This window comes from Malurus melanocephalus, unplaced genomic scaffold (genome assembly GCF_030028575.1).
Source record: "Malurus melanocephalus ecotype Western Australia unplaced genomic scaffold, MMel_1.1 scaffold_9, whole genome shotgun sequence".
Lineage (NCBI taxonomy): Eukaryota > Metazoa > Chordata > Aves > Passeriformes > Maluridae > Malurus > Malurus melanocephalus.
The window spans coordinates 3,453,563-3,475,045 of NW_026623241.1; the positions used below are offsets into that span (position 1 = coordinate 3,453,563).

General features: G+C 37.8%; 1 protein-coding gene across 2 annotated transcripts in view; it reads right to left on the reverse strand.

Annotated features, from left to right (window-relative positions):
* GUCY1B1 (guanylate cyclase 1 soluble subunit beta 1) overlaps window positions 1-21,483 on the reverse strand; it is a 40,780-nt gene extending 19,297 nt beyond the window's left edge. For both annotated transcript variants that reach the window (XM_057375891.1, XM_057375883.1), the window contains exons 1-4: window positions 21,424-21,483; window positions 21,063-21,136; window positions 5,451-5,551; window positions 4,322-4,440 (exon numbers count right to left, since the gene is read on the reverse strand). In XM_057375891.1, coding sequence (XP_057231874.1) covers window positions 4,322-4,440; window positions 5,451-5,551; window positions 21,063-21,136; window positions 21,424-21,426 — 297 coding nt within the window. In that variant the 5' untranslated portion in view covers window positions 21,427-21,483. The remainder of the gene's footprint in view (window positions 1-4,321; window positions 4,441-5,450; window positions 5,552-21,062; window positions 21,137-21,423) is intronic.

Here is a 21,483-nt window from a genome sequence, read left to right on the forward strand (position 1 = left end):
TACTTCTATGCTCTAGCCTTATTCTCTGTAGAATGGTCATCATAGCAGGCATTTCAGCTCAAAATGTTCTTCCTATCTAGACTGACAACATTTGAACAATGAATGGTAAAAAAATCAGAACTATTATAAATTACTCCAGATAGTAAGAAGTCATGCTTAATTAGGCTGTATTTTGAAACATTCACATGATTAAAGACCTTTTCCATCTGGTACCTCATCCAGTTTCATTCCTTCCAATTCTAGTCTCTATAATCTTCTTTTCGAATATTATTTCATGAGTCAAATACAAGTAAGCATGTCTGAATAAACATAAATCTTTCTCCTTATTATCAATGAAAAAGCCTTGCTCTGACATCACAACAACCAAGTTTACAGAGCCTGACAAAGTTTCACATTTTAAAGATTTAAATGCTTGAAAGACCAACCTCAAATATATTTTTTCTTTGACAATAATTCAAAAACTCCACAGAATAAACAGAAATATCACAGCTGCTGTAATAATGTTTCAGAAAAAGTTGTCCAGGAATGGGAAGAGATTTTTTTTCCTGTACTCTTCCAGACATCTCATGTATTTGAATCTTAACCAGACAAATTGTGATTGGGAGAGGAAAGCTAAATTATAAATTGATAGGCATACCTAATAAGGACATTAAACAGAACAGTGAGATCAAAATCTAACTTAAAACACTAGATTCAGCTTTGTTTGTGAAGCAATTATCAAGGCTCCAAGTTGCTATTTACTGTACATTTAACACAGAAAGAGTGACCTCGTTTGCAGGATAGTTTGCAAACCACGATTTTTATTTATGGTGTAAAATTCATACAGCTCCTTTACTTCTTAAGTCCAGAACATTACTGCATATTTTGAATATTGTTCTCTCACTGCCCTGCAAGTAACTACTTCCACCAGACTTTGCATATTGTTTTCTGAAAACACAGGAAGTGAGGTGTAAATATTTCCTATGTGCTGTCTGGGAAATTCTCCACCTTTCATGAGCATCTGTCGATCATCAAATTTGTGGAAGCATACTGAACTTGATTTCATGTGAGATGTGAAGTGCTTAAACAGCTGCCTCTTCTCCTGGAGACCTCCAGAGAAAATGACACTCTTAGCAATGAATTCCGTGGGATGCACTTAGCCTGGAATTTCCTCCTTCAGTTTTTTAGCTTGTTTCAAATTCATGTTTTTGTTGCTATATCAACATCTCTAAGTTGAAACAACTTGAGGAAGCAACAATCTGGGAGTCAATTCATTCCAGCTGTTAGTGGGCATTGACAAAAAAAAACAAAAACCATAATGCTTGAAGACAAATTCTCTAAGAATTTCAGAGTTCAAGAAAAAGCAATTGGAAGAGACTGCTTTGAAAGAGTGTGGATGATAAAAGAGCAAGAGAGGTGACAGRCTCTGAAAGGCTGCCCCGCCATCTCCTTAATTGGGTGCAGAACTGTGTTTCCAGTACATACGCCTCACAAACAGCCGGGATATATTGACCTTTCAGAAAAAAACTCTTAGGGAGATACATGGGAAAAGACAATAATCTTTCAGTTACACGGCCACCRGCTGAAGAACTTCACTTGGGGAATGGCCAGTGTCAAGGACAGAATTTTTGTTAAATGGTTGTCTTAAGTATTAACATTTAAGTCTGGCACAAGTGTGACTAAAGAAATGGCAGTAGCCCCATTCTGCAAAACCACTTTGCCATCCTTCCACTCCTTTACTGCTGAGCTCATCAAAGGAGTATCACAGGTGAAGTCCATGTGATATGTCTTTCAGTTTTTACTCTTTAATCTTCCAGAGTGGGGGACTTGCATCTTAATTGTATTCAAAATCTCTCTCCAACACATACTCATATACACAGAGTAGACCTGTTTTTCTAGATCAAGCGGCAAACTGAAATCACTCCCAGATGTAGACGTTATCATTGTTACTCCTACTCCTRTATTTTTGTGGTGTTTGATCCATTATAAAGTGATACTCCAGCTTCTGAAAGAACTTTTTTTTTTTATAGTATGTTCATCCGCAATGAGCCAGAGGTGTAGTCAGGTACAGAGTATCATGGTCTAAGCACTCTCCCTGAATTCTTGGCTCCTAGATTGCTCAGATGTATGCCAGAGCTTGTGCTGGGACCAAAGAACCACTTCTAGAGCTTGGAGGAACAGTGACCAGCTCAATGGTAAAGCACAAGGGAATCTTTAAGCAAGAACAAGCAGCCACATTAAATGAGGCCGACACTGGTCAGTCTAAAAGTGAGAGTTGTGGTTGGTACCTGAAATGCAAACATATGCCATTCAGTGCTGTGTGTACACAGCACCTGCAAACTTATCTAAAAGAGGAGTTAGCCCCCTGAATTTTATTGCACTGCATTTATGAAAACTTAAATAGCCATGTAAACAATTCTTTCAATGACAGAATACACTATTTCTGTGTTTGATTTTCATTCAGTAGAAAGCTACTAAACTGAACATAAAAGCACACTTCGGGTTYCTCTGGAGGTATCTCTTTTCACATTGCTTCTCTTTGCACAGTGTCTTTCAACATGATTTGCAAATTTTCCCTGCTTGTGTTTTTCACAGAAAATACAAATATTTGATTTAGCTGCCGTTTTTATTTTCCTCTTTCGTGAAGCTTGAAGTACCTATGTTACAACTATGACTAAACTAAATTTTCTTGAGATGGCAAAGGAAATAGAACATAAGTATGAGATTTATTTTCACATATTTTAAAAAGCTGCAGTTCTCAATTATTTTGTATATCTTGGACTCAGTATACATTTCAAGAAGCACCTTTTGGAACTGTATTATAYATTTTAGGAATCTGACAAAAGTTTGGGACATTAAGCCAAATCCGCACTGCTTTTTATAACAGGTATATAAAGTAGCCTCCYGACCTAATATGACTATTGGAAGATGTAAAAATAATAAATCACAGATAATGTTTATTTCCCATTGTAATAAAAAGCTAAAAAGTACACTTTTGGCATACTTACTAACACATTAGTCCTGTTTACATTTAGAGAAGTATGTAATAGCCAATGTCATCTGTTAACACTGAAATTCAAACAAAGAAACTTAAAATGCTGTCACTAGAAGAATATAAATGTAAGCTGTTTACACTTTTATAGCTGGTTGGTGTGCATAAAAAACGTGCCCAGTGCCTTCACCAGCACGTGGTAAGGAATGAAAAGAGAAGCATATTATTTGGAAAAGGACRTGAGGGAAAGGAATAGGGAAGGACTGGCCATACATGAGCAACCAAAGGGATGATGCAATGGGCCAGCTACACCTTTTTTTTTCCTCCCCTATTCTTGCTCAACCTTAACCACAACTTCAGTACATGAGTTATCTTTAACAATTACTTTTATCTGAAGGTTTGCTTTGAGAGCAGCCTATGAATGAAGCTATGGAATGTAAAGCATGCCACATTCCTCAGAGAGACAGTGGTTCATTCATGATGTGCACATGTAGGAACTTACAGATACCCTGTCTGCCCAGCAGCTACAGYTCATGGCATTTATACAAGTCTGGGTTGACTGTATCTAGGATGCTCTGRAATGACACATGTTTTGGGGCAGGTAGAGAGAGACACAAGTAAATATTCAAGTAATCCAGCAAACTATGATTCTGCTTTTTCCCTTAATGATGCAGAGATTTTAAGGGTACAGATGTCAAGAGGCTGCTACAWTTTCAGAGAAAATCAAGAGTTTCAACAGTCAGCTTTTGGGTCATCTCCAGTTCAATGCTTTTAACCTCATTACAGTACACAGTTCTCTCCAAGAGTGATACAGATCATAAATCTTACATACAAAGTGCTTACTGAAGTGAACAATCTTCAGGTGACAAAACAGGGAAAACCATTTTTCTACTCTTAGAAATAACACTTTAGAGAAGACCCAACATCTCTTCCATGCTATTAAAATAATTTTCATTTTGGTTTATTGTGCAGCATCATGCTGGTCTACAGTTAGGAAAGTACACAAATTGACCTAAACACTGCTGCTTTATCCCACCCCAGTTCATGGATGAAGGATAACATCTTAAGAGATAAGCTGTTATGAGCCCTCGCTCTGCACATAACATACTAATAGAAATATCCACTATCTATAATTAGTCAGAGGTAATAGAAGAATTACCCTACAAATCTGAAGATCACMTTTTTTTTTATTATAAACAAGATAAGTCTTAACACACCACTTAACACACATTATTTCCCCAATTTSTTGCATATGAATACTCCTGTTCAAAATTTCTCTTTGGAATTTCAAATTAAATTTGTTGACTAGGCCCTAATTCCATCTGAAACAATTTAGCATAAAATTCTTACCTGCAAAAACTCTCTGACATTTGAGCCCAAGACACGTAGAATTGTATCATAACCRGATTCTTGACAAAACACAAAAAACATTTTCCCAAACATCTGAAGAATTTCCCCAGCATTTAGATCTAGTTAAAACAGGAAAATACAATTCAGTCCAAACACTGTATTTCATGCATTTGATTATTTCTTTACTCTCATATTCATAAACAAGAAAGACAGTACCTAAACACTACCCAGATCCAGTAGGTCAAGAACAAAGCCAAGATTCAGGGTTTATATGGCAAATAATGAATATCCAATTCAGAATTTCATTAGGATTTCCCAATTATCATTATTTCTTCACCMCACTGTACATTTCACACACGTACAGCATTTTGATTTTGATACAGAAAAATGAATCTCRAAAATAAATGAACTTGTTCGTTAGTAGTGCTTGCCTCAGCAGAGTTAATTCTAATTCACAATAGCATGAAACCACATCAGCTGCTCCAATTCAACATTACTACAGTCATCAGTCTTATAGATTCTTGGCTAATTACTGATGCAGAATGACTTCATACCGCACTTGGGTCTGCAGATAAAATAATGCTGATGGGCACAATTCCACCTTTTAAAATCCAGACCAGAGCTGCAATGATTGAAAATGAATGCAACCCAAATCAATGGCTGATATGCAATTAAATGAAATGTGTCCATGCCATAAACATCTCTGTAACTCAGCACTGCTCTTCAGCAGAGATCAAGGATTCATTCATGCATTCATTCACTGCTCTTGTAGCAGTGGTTGAAACTTGGGGGTATTGGAAGGCAGTTGTAGCAGGATGYTGTTACTTCATGACTGCTTGTAACACTGACTATGCTCTGTGGATGAAGTATATTTTACCAGTTTAAGACGGAATGCTTTGGAAGTAACAAAAATAATTTCAAGGAATAAAAGGAGTAAAAGTGTCTTAGAGAAATAAGAGAAATGTAATTCTTTTCTCTAAGATTTTTTAAAAATTCTCTCTTTGACCAATACTCCATTTTCACTTCCTCTATGCTAAATCCTGCTTTTCTCTGCTACACAGAACTGGGGGCAGGAGGGGTATTACCCTTTTTGTGATGAATGGGAGAAGAAGATATCTGTATTACTTACTAAGGACCTTGCTTGCAGCTGCAACGAGGTCATAAGTTTTGGAATCATCGTAAATTATTCTGACCAGAAACTGTCCCTCTTCATCCAGCTGCGCCTCCTTCCTAAAAACGAAATAGAATAAAATCATTTTGCTTGAGGGAAAAGCACCATATGGATAAAAGTCTTTAAAAAATAATTGTAGAGTTATTTAAGACAAAAAATTAGAAATAAAAGTGTTCCATATCACACTCATTASTGTGCAACACAAAAATTTCATACCATGAGTGTTCTGAAAATAATAATTAGCTATAAGAAAATAAACACGATTTTTCAGTACAGTGCCTCAAAAAGAAGGTGCTGTACTAATAAAGCCACAACTTCAATTTTAAAATAAGAGAATGTCCAATAATGCATATCATGATGGGCTCCTTAAACACTTTTTAAGCTTTTTCATTCCATYGAATTTTAATTACACTTTATTTACAAAAGATGTGCAATGTTTCTAACAACCATTTGCACATATGTCCAAAGAGGAGTTTAAAATACAGATATAGGTGACAAATMAAATCTTTTTTTTAGAATTCTGCACATGCTCAGTAGACAGGAAGAAAAAGGATGCAAGGATTTTGCAAGGCCTTGCTCTCACATTGCACATGAATTGTCATGTGAAGTGTCACTACTTCACTAAAGCACAACAAAAATACACATTTCTTCACTAAAGGAAACAGTTCTTAACCCCAGGTTTAAGACAATTCTCACACATATGTCCTGTGCATACTTAAAATTGCTACTWAGTAAAAAACCAAAACCAAATGACTACTTTGTTTTTCAGGATCATTTACTATTCTCTTCAACTTGAACATCAAGTCAGCAGCTTGTCCAAAACGCAGCACAATCTGTAGGCTATTTTTTTTTTACTGCGGAAAACAAGCTGATCACCCAGACAATGAACTGTTGTGCCTTCCAAGTTTTGCATTTGGCACAAGTGAGTTACTACAGAGCCCACAAGTGCCTTGCTCCCCGTTTTACCCATTTATCTGCACAGCACAGGAGCCAGGCCACTGGTGCTGCAGTAGTGGCTGAGTCTCAGCTCTTAGGAGGACAGGGAGCACCTTCAAGGGCAGGCAGACCCAGGACACTGAAGAGCCAGCTGCCCATGTGGCTGGTGCTGCTGTGCATGGAGCGTGCCGATGGACATGCCCAGCTTAAAGTCTCTATCTGCCCTTTATTTCCCTTGCAAATTTTCCTTCAGCAGAAAGGGAGACGTGCAGGGGGACCTGCTGTGCTCTGTGATGAAGTCATGCCCTGTTTGTTGAAGTCCTCATCTGGAAAATGAGCACAGCCTCCTTTTTCAGTATGTTTTTTAAAATAGGTGTTCACCTCCTGTGGCGTCGCCTACAATGACTCTCTATAGAGATAATATGCTTTGCAGAAATAGTGACAAAAGTGGAGACATTTGTAAGTACTCATGCTCTAATTGATGTACTCAGAATGTATTTTGGCTCAGCAAGAGTAATGTGATCATGGCATCAATAGTATATTTGCAGGTGGAGGGTCACAGCTACCTCATTAAAAAGAAATTATATCTGTTCATCTAAATGTATCTCTACGCTGCAGTACACTTCAGGAAGCTGAAAGAAAGCCAAAGAAACAGGAAAGCATTGAAGTGAATTACTGAATCACATCTTATGTCACACCAAAAAAATAATCAGTACACAATGTTGCTCTTCAGAAAAAAACCCTTAGAAACTAGAAAAACTATTAAAAAGGCAGATTATGAGATAGGTTTTATTAGAAACTAAGCACAAGGGATGCAAATCAAGACATTCATCARTTTGGCAGTAGAATAATAATTTTTTCTAATGTACAAAAAAAGAGGACAATGAGTAAACAATCATTTATGAGTACCATGGTGATGAAGAGCTTTTACCAGAGTATGACAGAAAGGATCCTTGAGATAAGGCTCAAGCCTACAGGGCCAATATTTCTAACCTCTAAATTTCTCTTGGTCATCAGAGGGATTATAAAAACCTACAAAAAGTAAAATTCTAAATCTACTTTTTTAAAATCCTACATCCCTTTTAGATCAAACTCTTTCTCTACATTATCATAATCATATATTAAAAATAACTCGGATTTTAATTTTCTTAAGTGGTGTAATTTATTTTACAAAATAATTAATGCAAAATAATAATGCCTGCAGAACAATCCAAGTATTTACAGATGTACTGGAATTATCCATCCATAGAAACAGAAACATTTCCTTTGGTACTCAAAGTGGACAGGTGTGAGAATTAAGTACTCTTGTCCATCTTAAAACTAGCAAATGGTACTGCTGAGAAGGACTGATTCCAATCTCATATGGCTGGATTCTATTGACCTAAATTAAATGACTCATCATTTCACCCTCCAATTTGTAATAATCAGTCATTGCTAATACGTTCAATTAATGGATGTCTGAAACCCCTTATTTTCTTTTTCCTCTTCATCTTCCTTTAATCTTGCTCCTCACATTCTTCCCACTGTCCAAAAATTGCACAACACTGTTTTTATATTTCAAAAATATATTTATTAATTATTGAAGTGTTGTAATTGTTACTTGAAATACATGTTTTATACTCACTCTAAGAACAATGAACTGAAAACAAACTAAATAATTTTCACAAAGAAATATAGTAAGGCTATAGGGGAAGTGAGACTAAATATCCGTCATAATTCTACATGAAAGGTGCATCACTCTCTATCCAGTGGCATGCTAAACATTATAATTAACTTAATGAAAACTATTATCATAAACTATTATGTGGAGGGTCACAGCTAAACTATTGGCCACATCATAAACTATTATCATAAACATTATAATTAACTTAATGAAAACTATTATCATAAACTAGGTCTTAAGCAGGAGGAGAGCTGGAGTTTTTAGCAGGAAATGATGTCTTGAAACATACGAGTTCAGTCAGGGATAAGAAGGTAGAGTTTACATTTCCTAAGAACAGAACAGAAATGAACATAAGAAAACAAAACCTGAACGTGAGAAAACAAAACCATCTTGATTCTTTGATTCTCACAACATGGTATGTAAGTACAAGCCAGCTACGCCTTGGAGGGATGTTTGCAAAGGGTGAACAAACTTTCCCACATCTCTGATACACACTGTGCTGTGCTTTCTTATAGTCTCTCTGATCTGAGCCAAACCACAAGGATAATACACACATCTGGAAAAGCAATGAACATCCTCAAAAATACTGCATACTTGCACAGTCCAGTAGACACAGCATTTCTGTGTGAGAATTTTCTTTATGAAAAATTGACCCAATTTGATGATGCTGATATCTCTTTCAAAACTTCCTACGTTTTTTTCCAACTATATTGACTAGAACTTTTCCTGTTTACTTCTCTGTGCCAAACCATGCTTCTTTTTTTCTTATTTTATTTATCTTTAGTTTTCTTTGTCAAAGCTTTTCTTCAGTGTCTGCAATTTCTCTGAGCCACCACTTTTTAAAATCACCTCTGGTCATTTTAATGCCTATTCAATTTAATTATTTTAACTTTTTTTTTCTAGTTTGGATCTTTAGGATCACTCAGCAGCCACCTTCTCTGCAGCCTTACTGATGGATTTCCCACTWAAACCTCTTTTAAGGCAAACAACACTTTCTAGAAATTTTGTCTAAGTAAGTATTTGCTCCTGCAGGGGATTACACTTCTCAGTTGAAACCATACAGGCAAAAATTTCTTTGCTTGTTCTACAAATATGGCAAATACCATGACAATGTCTAATCTAAGCCTGTGTTCAAAAGATAAACTGCTTTTTTAAGATACATAGTTGAAAATTATTAAATTTCAGAACTTTCTTCTTCCTTTCCAAGTCAATTCCTTCTCCAGACCTCTACGATCTGTTGTGCTGGTACATCCCAGCAATTTCAATAGGTGCTGAGCAGAAAGAATCCAGCTAGATTTTCTGTATTATTTTTCTGCTAGGTGAATTTCCCTGTCTGCTTCATCACCTGTTCACATCAGCTGTGGCACGTACAGACAACATGTAGCCAGAGTGATTATGGACAGGCTTCCTGAAGCCCTTCTGCCTCCCTCAGCAACCCAACATCAGTGAGAGCTTCCAAAAGTCCTTTTCTCTGAAACATTAGTCTTAAGACCATATGAAATGGGAAAATGCTGCTGTGAGTTTAGCCAAAATGGCCATTGCAAAGTGAAAGCACTCCTGATTTTACACAAGAACTGGTCCTTCACCAAGTCTACAAAATTGCAGGTCCTCTACTGAACTTGTCTGAGAGAGCATCACAGCTATCAACACCAGAAAGGCTGACCACGACTGACCAGCGGCAGCCCAGGAAACAGGACAGTGTCATCAGGTGAATGGGCAATATCTCAAATTGTTTCCTCATGGCTGCAGTTTTCCCAACTCATTACCTGACCCTGCCTGACTTCTCAAACCTGCCTGCACTTACTCTAAGAAAATGGTTCTACAACAAGGGTGATAGGAAGAAATATATGATAGTGTTGTGAAAACTRTTACAACTAATACTAGGAACCAGGCTGCTTTGTCAGCTTTGCAGAGCTGCTGTAGTTGGCTGTCCATCAACAGTAATTCCTTACATTTATACCTGGCTGATCACATTTCAGAGAAAACTTCATAATCCATTGCTTTACAAAAAACTGTGGCATTTCCCTTGAAATGTTTTGCTGCAATCTTTAGTTACAGTTTTTGACCAGATAAAATTATGGGAGGAAATTAGCATAGTTTTAATGTTTTCTGCAGACTGTAGWGTTTGATCACAAAGACATTAACAGCAGTAACATGTTGGTGGCTTTCTTAGGAACTTGACTGGAAATAAGCCAAAACCAACAAGCTCTGGCAAACTCCCAGGTCCTGCTTAATTCTTTAGTGAAGCAGCAGCACTACAGTAGCWAAGTTTTAACTTTTAACTTTTATATGGTTGTTCTTTCAAAATAACTTCTAAGTCAAACAGAATTTACAATGAATGTCTCATTTACATTTATGGAGACAAAATAAGTGTGGGTTTTGCTCCCCTGTAAATTTATGTTTAAAACATTAAAAAACCCCAAGATTTTAATGCTCTTGTCCAAACTGACTTCTGTCACATGAGATGTGGTATTTCATGGTTCAAAACTTACATCCTATGACATGCCTGTCCTAACTGCTACAGTCTGGCAACCCTTTTTATTTATTCTAGACTAATTCTGAATGATTACACAGAGCTATTTGAACTGTGGGAAACCAAGATTCCAGACCAGACTTTCCTAAAATGCTTTTGTTTTCCTCCAGAATGAATCTACTATCCAGGTTAATGTGAGGCAGTTTACTTGGGGAAAGAAGAACCATTGCACCAGGGAAAATAGCAGCTAAATAGATGATATTTTTCAGATACAGATTTGGCCTTGAAATCAGTGGAAAAATTCCTATTGAACAGATCAAAGCAGGATCAAGTCTTAAAACAACCTTTCCTCCATCAGTCATGCTAACACCCCCAAAGGGCTGTTGATTTAGCAGCACAGAAGCACAGAACAGSTTACAGGTGATACATGTGTGTATAATGGTCCCTTTGAAAATCTTTCCCATTGTACAACTAGTTTAATATTTGTAAACACACTACTAATGTTCAAAGGTAATGTTAATAATTCACAGAAATGGCTGGAATGCAATGTGTGGACAAACATTCCAAGAAAAACTATTCTTAAAATCAAAACAGATCCTGCACTTCAGATTTTTAAACCATGGACTGCATACATTTTTATGTCTCATAGAGGTTTGATGTAGTAAGGATTTCTTTTGCCAGCTCTGGTGATTTTACAGACAGCAAACCTGGATAAGGTGTCACACCTGGCTGGTCTTACTTGTATAGCCCTTTTTGCACCAGGTGAGTTTTAATGTAGTTTTGCAGTCAGATTGCAGTATTTAAAGAGAATCTGCATAAATCATAATGAAGAAGATTGTTGCTGACAATATATTTTTTATTACTGTTAAGTAGCATTTGCTATCCTACCTCTGCAGTCAGTCAAAAAGCTGAAATCTTAAAAAAATCTTACAGAAAGAGAACCCTTCCCATTTGCATGCAGCAAATATCAAGAAAAAATATGGCAGAAGACTGTATGAAGCAATTACTTTGCATCCTGAAGATGCACAGGCTTCTCTGTGATACAACATTATTACTCAGAAGCTGTTGGTGTTACTTTAAGAGATCACCCAGTGTCCTAAAAGTACAACTGGATCTCTTCCTATCAAAACTCAGTCTGAAGTGTGCGCACTGGGTGTGTCACCTTGAACATACCAAAACAGCAGCCAGTTCCAAGATCACCTCCAGGACTTCTTCCATGATACGTATTGTTTCTGTTGGGACTTTTGCCACCATTGTGGTTCAGTATTCTTGGTGTACCAAGGATGGAAAAAGTGCTCATTAAATTGAAGAGATCAGTCAAAACAATCTTAATGACAAAATAACACTCCTGAACTTAGTGCACGGTTCTGATCTCACTGATAGGAGCAAGTCAAGTTTAATTCCATTCCAAGAGTAGCACTCTTAAACAAGATTACATGGGTCAGAACTAAAGATGGTATCTGCGAAACCAGAATCATTGTCTTTGCATCTCATTTAACACAAATGGAAAACTCACTGCTCATTATATTACTTCACAGACAATTGTTTTTTCAAAATGCCTTTCATCTCTTTTTCATGCATTTTGCAAAGATACTTTACTAAAAATTATTAAAAATACTGAGCCAGTCTTCCAAAAAGGAAAAAAAGAAAATAGACTTGTACATGTTGTGGATGGTCCAAAGATATTTTAAAATACCCAGCTGGGAAGAACATAAATTATATTAAGTTACAAGATTAAATAAAATGGGAATCTGTCCAGGAAAATGATGTTCTGGGTAAAGTAAATAGGTGTATTTATAGACTTCACAGTTCTGAGCTATTTCCCAGTTTTACAGGCTGGATACGGGAGTGTTTAATGTAGGTTTTCAAAACAAGATTATACTAAAAGATACAGTTAACAAAAGTACRAGTTCCTTGCTGCTACTACAAATACTATGATTAGAAATATAAAGCTAGTATTATTTTGCTTCCTTTTGCGTAAGTGGACTATAAAGAATGGTATTTACAAAATACTCTTTCATGTTTTTAATTTTGAAGAGTGAATGATGTGTTTATAACACCTGTTATCCTGGCAGGTCTAAAAGCACTTAATTCTGGGAAAACTGAAAAGGACCGGAGAGATACTGCAAGAACACTCAAAAGTTTCATAACATGCCACTATTTCCTTTTAGCCAACTCCTTCCCAGAGGACTCAAAGAATTTGGCATCCACTTAGTTTAACTCCTGACCTTCAAGCAGGTCCCTCCACTGTGAGGAACTAAAAGAGCAGGAAGTGTAGTGTCCTTACCCTGTGAAGTCTGTAAATATTAACCTCCATACCCACAAAGAATCACCTATTCAGCCTCACTTTAAAAAAAAAGAAGAAAAAAAAAAATATATATATATATATAAAATACTGCTTGGAACTTTGGAACAGTAGGGAATAAGGACTTAGAATCATGAACAATAATAAATGCCACTTTCTGGATAAAAACACATCAATGTTAAAAGCAGTATGGATTAAAAAGATATCATGTATTGTTGTTTTACCACCAATGGCTTTCCAAAGTCTTTTCCTCACATCCACTTATAGGGAATCTGTATTTTTTCCAAAATTGTTACGAGATTGCTTGAACAGAACACTGTCTTCAGCACTGGATAAACCCACATGGTGTTAAAAGAGACAGCAAAACCTCCACTTCCTTACTTTTTCACAGACCATTGCAATTATTTACAACTGAGAACTATGTGATCCAAAACAAGAATGGATTTACAATCTAAACTCCAGTGAATAGTCTTATATTTTCCACCAGTGTTCATTGCGACAAGAMAGTTAAAATAATTAACGTAGTATGTCTGCAACACTGTTGTGCATGAAAGAATCAGTAAGTTCAAGTAAACTGTAAAGCAAGCATTCTTTACAATAAATTAATAACAGGCTGGGGAAGGGAAATAACAAGCTCCCAGGAGTTCAGCAAAGAAGGAAAGAAGATTCACAGGGGACTGAATGCCACTACTGCAGTACCCAGGTATACATGTCTATGTGATAAACTCCATAACCCACTTGTTTGCCACCTGGACTTTTTCTACTATTCCCAGGAGGAGAAGTACAGAAGAAAAGAATAGGAAAGCCAGCATTTTAATGGGACAAATTCCAAAAGCATTAATAGGGTAAAATAAAATTGAAGTCAAAGACACACCCAAATCTACACTTAGAAATTTAAAAGGAGGTTGGCTCCAAGATTCTCCAGCAAATCAGTCCCTYGACAAGAAATACTAAAGATACCTTGAAGGCTTTTCACTTGCTTCCATTATAGAGGATTACTAACTGAAGTGGCACACCTCATATTTGCACAGACATTTGATTATTTCCTGTTTAGTTTGCATTTTTATTGCCCAGACCACATGGTGATTATGTAGGCGTAATATGCACACACACGTACATGTACATCAATATTTACATGCCTATGTACCTACATATACAAAGAGAATTTCTCCAGAAACTTTACATTCTAAGCTGATGATCATCCAACTCCTCTCTGATCAGAAGTGACACTGTTATCACTGCAGACAGATTGTCAGACTATGGTACTGTTTTACATGCTTTTTAAAAGGCTGCCCTATATATAGAAACTACAGTCAGCTGAAAACTTGAAAAACACTTTCCTGAACAATTACAAAGAAATAGAACTTGTCTCACAAAGAGCCATAAACATCTAGTGAACTTTTTTTTGCTGTTTAGTGAAAGCAGGAAAGATGGACTCAGGTCCACTCACAGCAACATTAGAGCAGTTTGCTCCAAGCAACATTTCCCTGTTCCTGAGTCCGTGTAACACAATATACCAGCAACACCCATGAGCCCACAGAACCTGCTCCTCTTTCTCCAGGCTATCAGTTCTTCCAGTACTGAGACTAGATCCCAATCCATTAATGCACTATTATTTAATACTTTATTTTATCCCATTCACCAATATCTAACCTCCGGCTTGATTTACAGCAGTTTTCAAATCCAGTTGTGAGAATTACTTCTTTCTAGTAAGTCTTCCTATGGAATTGATCTCTACACTAATTGCATACAGAAGCTTTAATTAGCTCTCCAACAATCTCACGAGGCTAATTATGCCATTTCCACTTAAAATAGGCAAGATCAAAAAGGTTTAATTCATTTAGGGGGCCCAGCATGCAACAGGAAGTTCTGGTTTTTTGTAAGGTACTCAGCACTTTCTATGCTCAAAACACAGCTTTCATGGACTTTAGAGACTACTAGCATCAGATCTATAAGTTACCTAAATTCCAACATATCTTAAGAGTGTACTATTGCAAATTAAAACAGTCTTTCACTAAAGTCTTTGTGCATATTTCCCCATGTTTCTTAAAAAGCAAATTACACTATAGTATGAACTATTACTACATCTAAACATTGTGCTAAGCAGCAGCAGTAGGCCAAAACCTTGATTCTTACAGGATCTGCAAACAAATATACATTGTGTTTCAATGTRTTAGTAAAAAGAAAAAAAAATCTCTGACAAAGTGACATTCTGAATTCAGCTTACAGACTCAGTAAGCCAAGCTAGTGCCTTCATTCTGCAGCTAAAAAAGCATTTATTATTTGCTTTGTTTAAGTAGCATAAAAATGGACAATTTTAGCTATGTGAGAAATTCCCAGGAAACAATGCAATCATCTCCTGTAAAAAAATTTAAAAATATATTCTTAAATGCATTTTATATTTATTTTATACTATTTATTTACATTATTTACTRTTTTAGAATATTACTACAAATATAATTAATCAGAATAGCACATTCTGTCAATGAGTTCCTAATTATCTAAATGCTATTGAAAGTCAGTGTACGACAGTTTTTAAATGTATAAATAAAAGTATCTACCTCTCCTGACTTACCTAGACAATCTACAACACTACTGATAGGAATGCCTTTGAAAATTTACCCAATAATGTCTATTCTTAAATCACCTCCATTTCAATGCAAAAGCCACACCAAGTCACTAAAGTCTGACCTATGCTAACCTTCACGAATAGGATGTAAAACTTTCTGTCTGTTTAGTTTTCTACAGGGAAGTGACAGCCCTGAGGTTTATTTCACCCCCCCAAATGGTACAGTCTTCCACCATTTCAGCTGAACCCTATCTGAAACTGAGCAGAGAAGCTTTCCACTTTCCACATTGCACCAGGATAATTTCTCAATCCTCAGTGTTTCACTATTTTAACCATAACAAGGGACTTGCAGAAAAAAAAAATGCTTGTAAGAGCATGAAGCCTTGGTAGGTGATAATTTGTGAAATTTAACAAAAGCTTCCTTCCTCCTAGGACAAGCAGCTGACTTTTTCTCTTCCTTTGTGTGCACCTCCAGACCACAGGGTCCATGTGTAGACCAAAGTCTGTGACACTCAGCAGGCTCCCCGGACCCGGACTCTTGGCATTTAAGAGGGTGGACAGCACATGCCATCATAACCCTCCAAAGAAGGACAAAACAGGCAGGAAGAARCCTTAATTCTATATTAAGCACAGAGGACCAGGGATATAAGGCTRTTACTCGATTTATATATGCCACACCAAGGTACAGGGCGCAAAGGCCACATCGCTCTTGGGGGAAAAAATGCCCATTTTTCTACAGTGCAAGTTTGAACACTTCTCTAGAATCAAATAAAAAGTGCTTTCACCTCTAAGTAGTTACTTCTAGCAAACATTGAGTTTCAACTTCCATTCTGTTTTTACCATGCTACATGTTTTTGTGGGGACTTTTACCATAAAAACAGAAGGAAAATAAAGACTGCAGCTGACTGGGTGTGCCATTTCATTTACCAAATCCAGACATTTCATACACCTGTGTAGGAGAAATACTAATTTACTCTACAGGCTTGTGATGAAGCATTTTAATGCATTTCTTAATTAGATATTTGAGTTCATTTTCTTGGCAGTATGTTTGAAAGTGTCACAGTTTGAACATCTACCCTGGCCTCAATTCAGATTTAGGAACCCATGGGAAAATCTTGTATTAATTTAGTCAAAAACAGAGGGACAGTGTTGGGAAACACAGGAAAAAAGACTATATACATATTCCCTGCTGACTACATTCCTCTAGCTCCCACATTTTGACTTGGAGCTGTTTCAAGAAGACATCCCTGTCAATGCTTGTCACACAATTAAACCTTTAGAGCTGCTGAATGGAGTGATCAGAATTTCACATATATTGGCTGTTCAGCTCAGCCATATGTGATACCTGTTGCAGAAGAGCTCAAATTCTATCATTGCAGAGGCSCCTTTTAAAAATGTACTGCCACACATCATAAAAATATGCCCACCATAGAAACACAGAGAAGACAATTTCTTAAGCCCTGGAAATTTTTATTTATTTTTACAATATGAGCAACCTCTCTGCATTGTTTAGGACAAGTACATGGATAATAATTCCACGTGCACTACTTACAATCACGTTCACATGCTATCGGAATCACCCAGCCRTATAAATTTGGCCTTAAACAGATATGAGTACAGAATTGCATGTATGTGGGAATGGCCAGGCCTGACAACTTTCAGTTTATGTTGGCTGCAGAAGACTTGAAGATATCTAATGCCAAAGGAATCTTGAGAACAACCCTTGAGAACCAGCCATTGCAATTGCGGCCATACAATCTAAACCAGGATGTAACAAGCATAAAATAAAGGATTCAGAAGAGGTTTTCTCTTAAGTAGGGCAGGAGCAAATGAAAAGTGTTTTCTCAGCAAAAGTGGCTTTAACAGCTCTGTTAGCTGTTTATTTACTAGTAACTCTTTGCAGAGCTAGAGAAGCACTGATCAAAGGAGCCTGTCACAATCGCATTGCAGCTCCTAAGCCTCCCCTTCCAAGGACTGAAATAATGAATGACAATGAGCGGTGTACATGCAGCATACAACTGCCAGTAAGCAAAAGAAACTATCATGCTGAGCCATCTTCRTTTTCCATCAACAAAAATCTGCTACTGCAGAATTCAACAACTGYAGAAGAACTTTCTTCTGCCTCCCTCTTGTTCATCCAGCTTTGTTAAATCCCCCTAACGATTCTAAGACTTCATCACARAAACCCTGTTTGTTAGTTCAAATTCTCAATTCTGCAAGGGACAGTCAGAGAAAAACTAAGGAGAAACAAATTTTTGAGACTTTGCTGTTGAGAAAATGAGTAAAAGCTCCATAAATCAAAATTAATTTCCATCACTTACATGCTAGCTTTCTTAGTCTTATTTTGAATTCAACCTATTTGGGATCCAGAATGCTGGTTCAGAAATAAGAGGCTTTGAATCATTTTGTGTGTCAAGCATTTTAATTCTAGTTCTTTAGGAAAGCCAAGTCCTGTATCAAAGAATAATTTTTTCATGAACTTAGTGCTCACTGTGTGATGTGTTAAASAAGTCTGTTGTTTAGTTATGCTTTCTTTTTAAAGTGGATGAAGAAAAAACAGGGAGTCTAACTTTCCCAAGAATTTCACTTTGGGCTATAAAAAACAGTATATATCTTTCTCTGATAGATCACRGTTTCACAAGTGCTGAAAAATGAACAAAATAAGGGACAGAGAGACATGAAATTATCATTCTGACTCAGTTAATATAAAGTGATGGCAAAGAAAATACCACTCTTGTAAGAGCATCAAATTCAACTATTTGGGTACCCAAATTCTCTATGTAAGAATTTCATTCAACACTACTTTTGACTSCACACACTACAGAAGAGTTTCCACGTTTCAGATGAAGAATACACTTTCAATTCAGTATTCAGCTTTTTTTAATGTACTTTTCTTGAAGAATGACCTGATTTCATTACTTCAGTTCATTCAGTTCTGTGTTTTCTTTTCCCTTCTATCAATATTAAGTACAAATTCACCTGCTCTGCAATGCTCACTTCAGCATGTAATGAGCTCAACATTAAAAAAAAACAAAAACAAAAAGAACTGGTAAGAAATTTTGTACTGAACTACCCAGAGGCCTCTCTACTTCACAAAAACGCTGAAGTTTTATTGCAATCTTGCTAACAGTGCAAAGTTCCTTATTTTTCTGAAACAGCCAAAGACTGTTGACTTCAATGATTACTTCTCCAGTCATCAGTGATTCAACTGATTCAACTCAGCATGCCACAACACTAGTCTGTACCTTCCTGCTGTTTCCTAAATGATTAACAGTTCTAACAAAGTCTCTGTAAGAACTCTGTATTTGCTTATAAAAGATARAGCATCCAACCTGTTCCCCAACATCACCTGGCTACCAGTTGACACTACCATTCCCAGCACTCCTGTAATCTGTTCCAGCAAGGATTAGTTTACTGGTTAGTGTCTAAACTCGAGGATACACTACTGATGTTCATAACCGATAAATCCTGCTGAATAAATTTCCCATCATGAACACTTYTAGCATAAGGAGCTATGGCAGCTGTTGCCATATTTGTTGGCTTCTTCTCCCTCCTTGGAGAACACATTCCAATCTTCTGCTGGGTGGTGTCATGCAAGTTTCCTTCCAGAACACCATCTTCTTGTGAGCTAATAGCAGAGCCTACCTGCTGGGCTACACAAGACAGAAATGTTTCTCATCTGAAAAACACAAACAGGATGCACCAGGTTCCTATATTTCCACAGTGACCTTAGAAAAGTATTCTGTATATTTTTATTAAATTTCTCCAACATGTCGTATAAGTAATATGCCTCATGGGCTTCCGTTATCTTCAGTATTCTATTAGGTGTTTGTAAAATCTGAAGAGATAGGAAGCATCAGGAATTATAGCTGTGTTCTAACAGTCAGCAGCATGGTCTTGCACTAGAAGATGAACCCCTGTATCTTCTCTGATGGATTGATCTTAAATACAAATACATATTCAGTGGCTAATCTGCAGAAAAAGTGGTCCAAGCTACTTAAAGGCATATGGTAAAGATGGCATGCCAAGAAAGAGTGCACATCATATTTCATACATATTTTCATTTATTTATTTTCATTTTCAAGGAAAGCGAGGCATGTGTCACTATTTTATTTTTTGCCTATTAATCTACATATGCCATTAAAAATATCAAACCATGGAAATTCAAAATAGATCACTGTGCTTATAAATGTTTAGTATGTAAGAAAAATTAATGTCTCACTTATAGCACAAAACACTGTGGCATACACTAAAGGCTCTCCACAGATGGAGAGAGAGCATTGGTATCCACAGAACCGTATTTGCAAACAATAATTTACAGACTACCTGTCAGGGACCATTAGAACAATGAATGTCTGCTGAATCACAACTGTGAACACACCCTTGGTGATTTTTAAGGACTCAGCCAGACAAAAGTCRTAGCTGAGCCCTAATCTAGTTTCAGTCAATCCAGGTTGGTACAGAAATTGGACTAGATGACCTCCAGAGGCCCCTTCCAGAAAACACTTCTGTTTTATGGTACTGTGCAAGTTTACCACGTTCTCAACAAATGATTTTATGAAAAAGGTGTGTCATGGTCACAAAAATCTCAGTCACAACTGTCCTTTAACTCCAAAAATTGTATAAGGACGTCAGCAACATATTATAAAATCAACATCAACACTGACATATTAAAGTTGGCCCAAAATGAATACAACAGAGGGCTATATAAGGCACCCAGTTGAMGAGAATCACTTTCTCCAAGTTGGATAATTGACTTCTGCCTTAAACAATATCAAGAGATCAYAGTAAACCTCTTCTTCTGATCACATGTTGCCTAAATCCTGATAAAGTAAGCCTAAAACTCTCTAAGCTTTTAAGTATTTTTTTAAACTGTTGCTATAGTTTTGTCCAGCTATCAATRCTACTATTATTAAGGTAAATAGAAYCTTGTTTGCACACTCATTTAAAACTTTTAGTGAAATCTCACAACTGATCAAAGGTTTAAAGTGAAGGCAGTCAGCTCCTTAGAAAAATGTTATACCACCAGAAAAGCAGGGGTTGTGCACATGGAATCAGGTTCAAGAGATGAAGCCGCAAATCATTCTTATACTTACATCTTATACATATTTCTCTATAATAATCAGTGACTTTGACTCATGCTGAGGACATTACCAAAAACTGACACTAGTGTTAGACCGTGTTTATTAGATAAACGCTGYGTCTCAGTTCCTTCAGAGATGCAAAGGGATGCAACAGTTGCACGGTTCACCTGGTGGACTGACAGAAGGATGGGCATCCGTGTTTTCGGGCGTTTTGCCTGCCCATTTTTTCTGCCACATACTCTATATAACCGCTGGGATCAATGCCATCCCCGCTGCGGCTCCTGGAGACCGGGAAAGATGGATCSAGACGGCTCTGGGAGATGTTAAGGGAGGCCGCGAGCGGGACGAGGCGCGGCAGGGACCGCGCTGCTCCTGTCACGGCCGGGAGCCGCTCCTGATGCCTGTGCCGGCCCGCAGAGCCGCGGGTAACGCTGCCGGCCCCCACACCTGCCCGGCACCGGCAGGCGGCAAACGGGAGACAGGACCCGGCCCGTCCCCAGGGACACAGACAGACAGACAGACAGACAAACAGACACTTACTTGATGTCCTCCCAGACGGCGGGGCCGTAGTTGCGGATGACGAGCAGCTCCAGGGCGTGATTAACGAAGCCGTACTGCGGGGCAGAGCGAGCCGGCGGCACGGTCAGGCACAAGGAGGCACAGGACGGCACAGGAGTCCCTTCCCCCGCCCCGCASCATCCCACCCCACCCTTCCCATCRCCCCGGCGGCAAGCGACCCCACMGAAACATCACCCCATCTCCCCCCGGAAAAAAAAAGSGCTGGGGCCCGGCTTCCCGCTTCCCCAGTGGATTCAGTCCCGTTCCTCCCCCCACGGGCCCGGTGCCGGGCAGAGCGGGCGCGCCCATGCCCGGGCAGGGCGGGAGGCCCGGCGGAGCTCACCATGGTGCCGCCGTCGCCGCCGCCGCCAGCACAGGATGGGCCCGGCCGCTCCGCCACCTC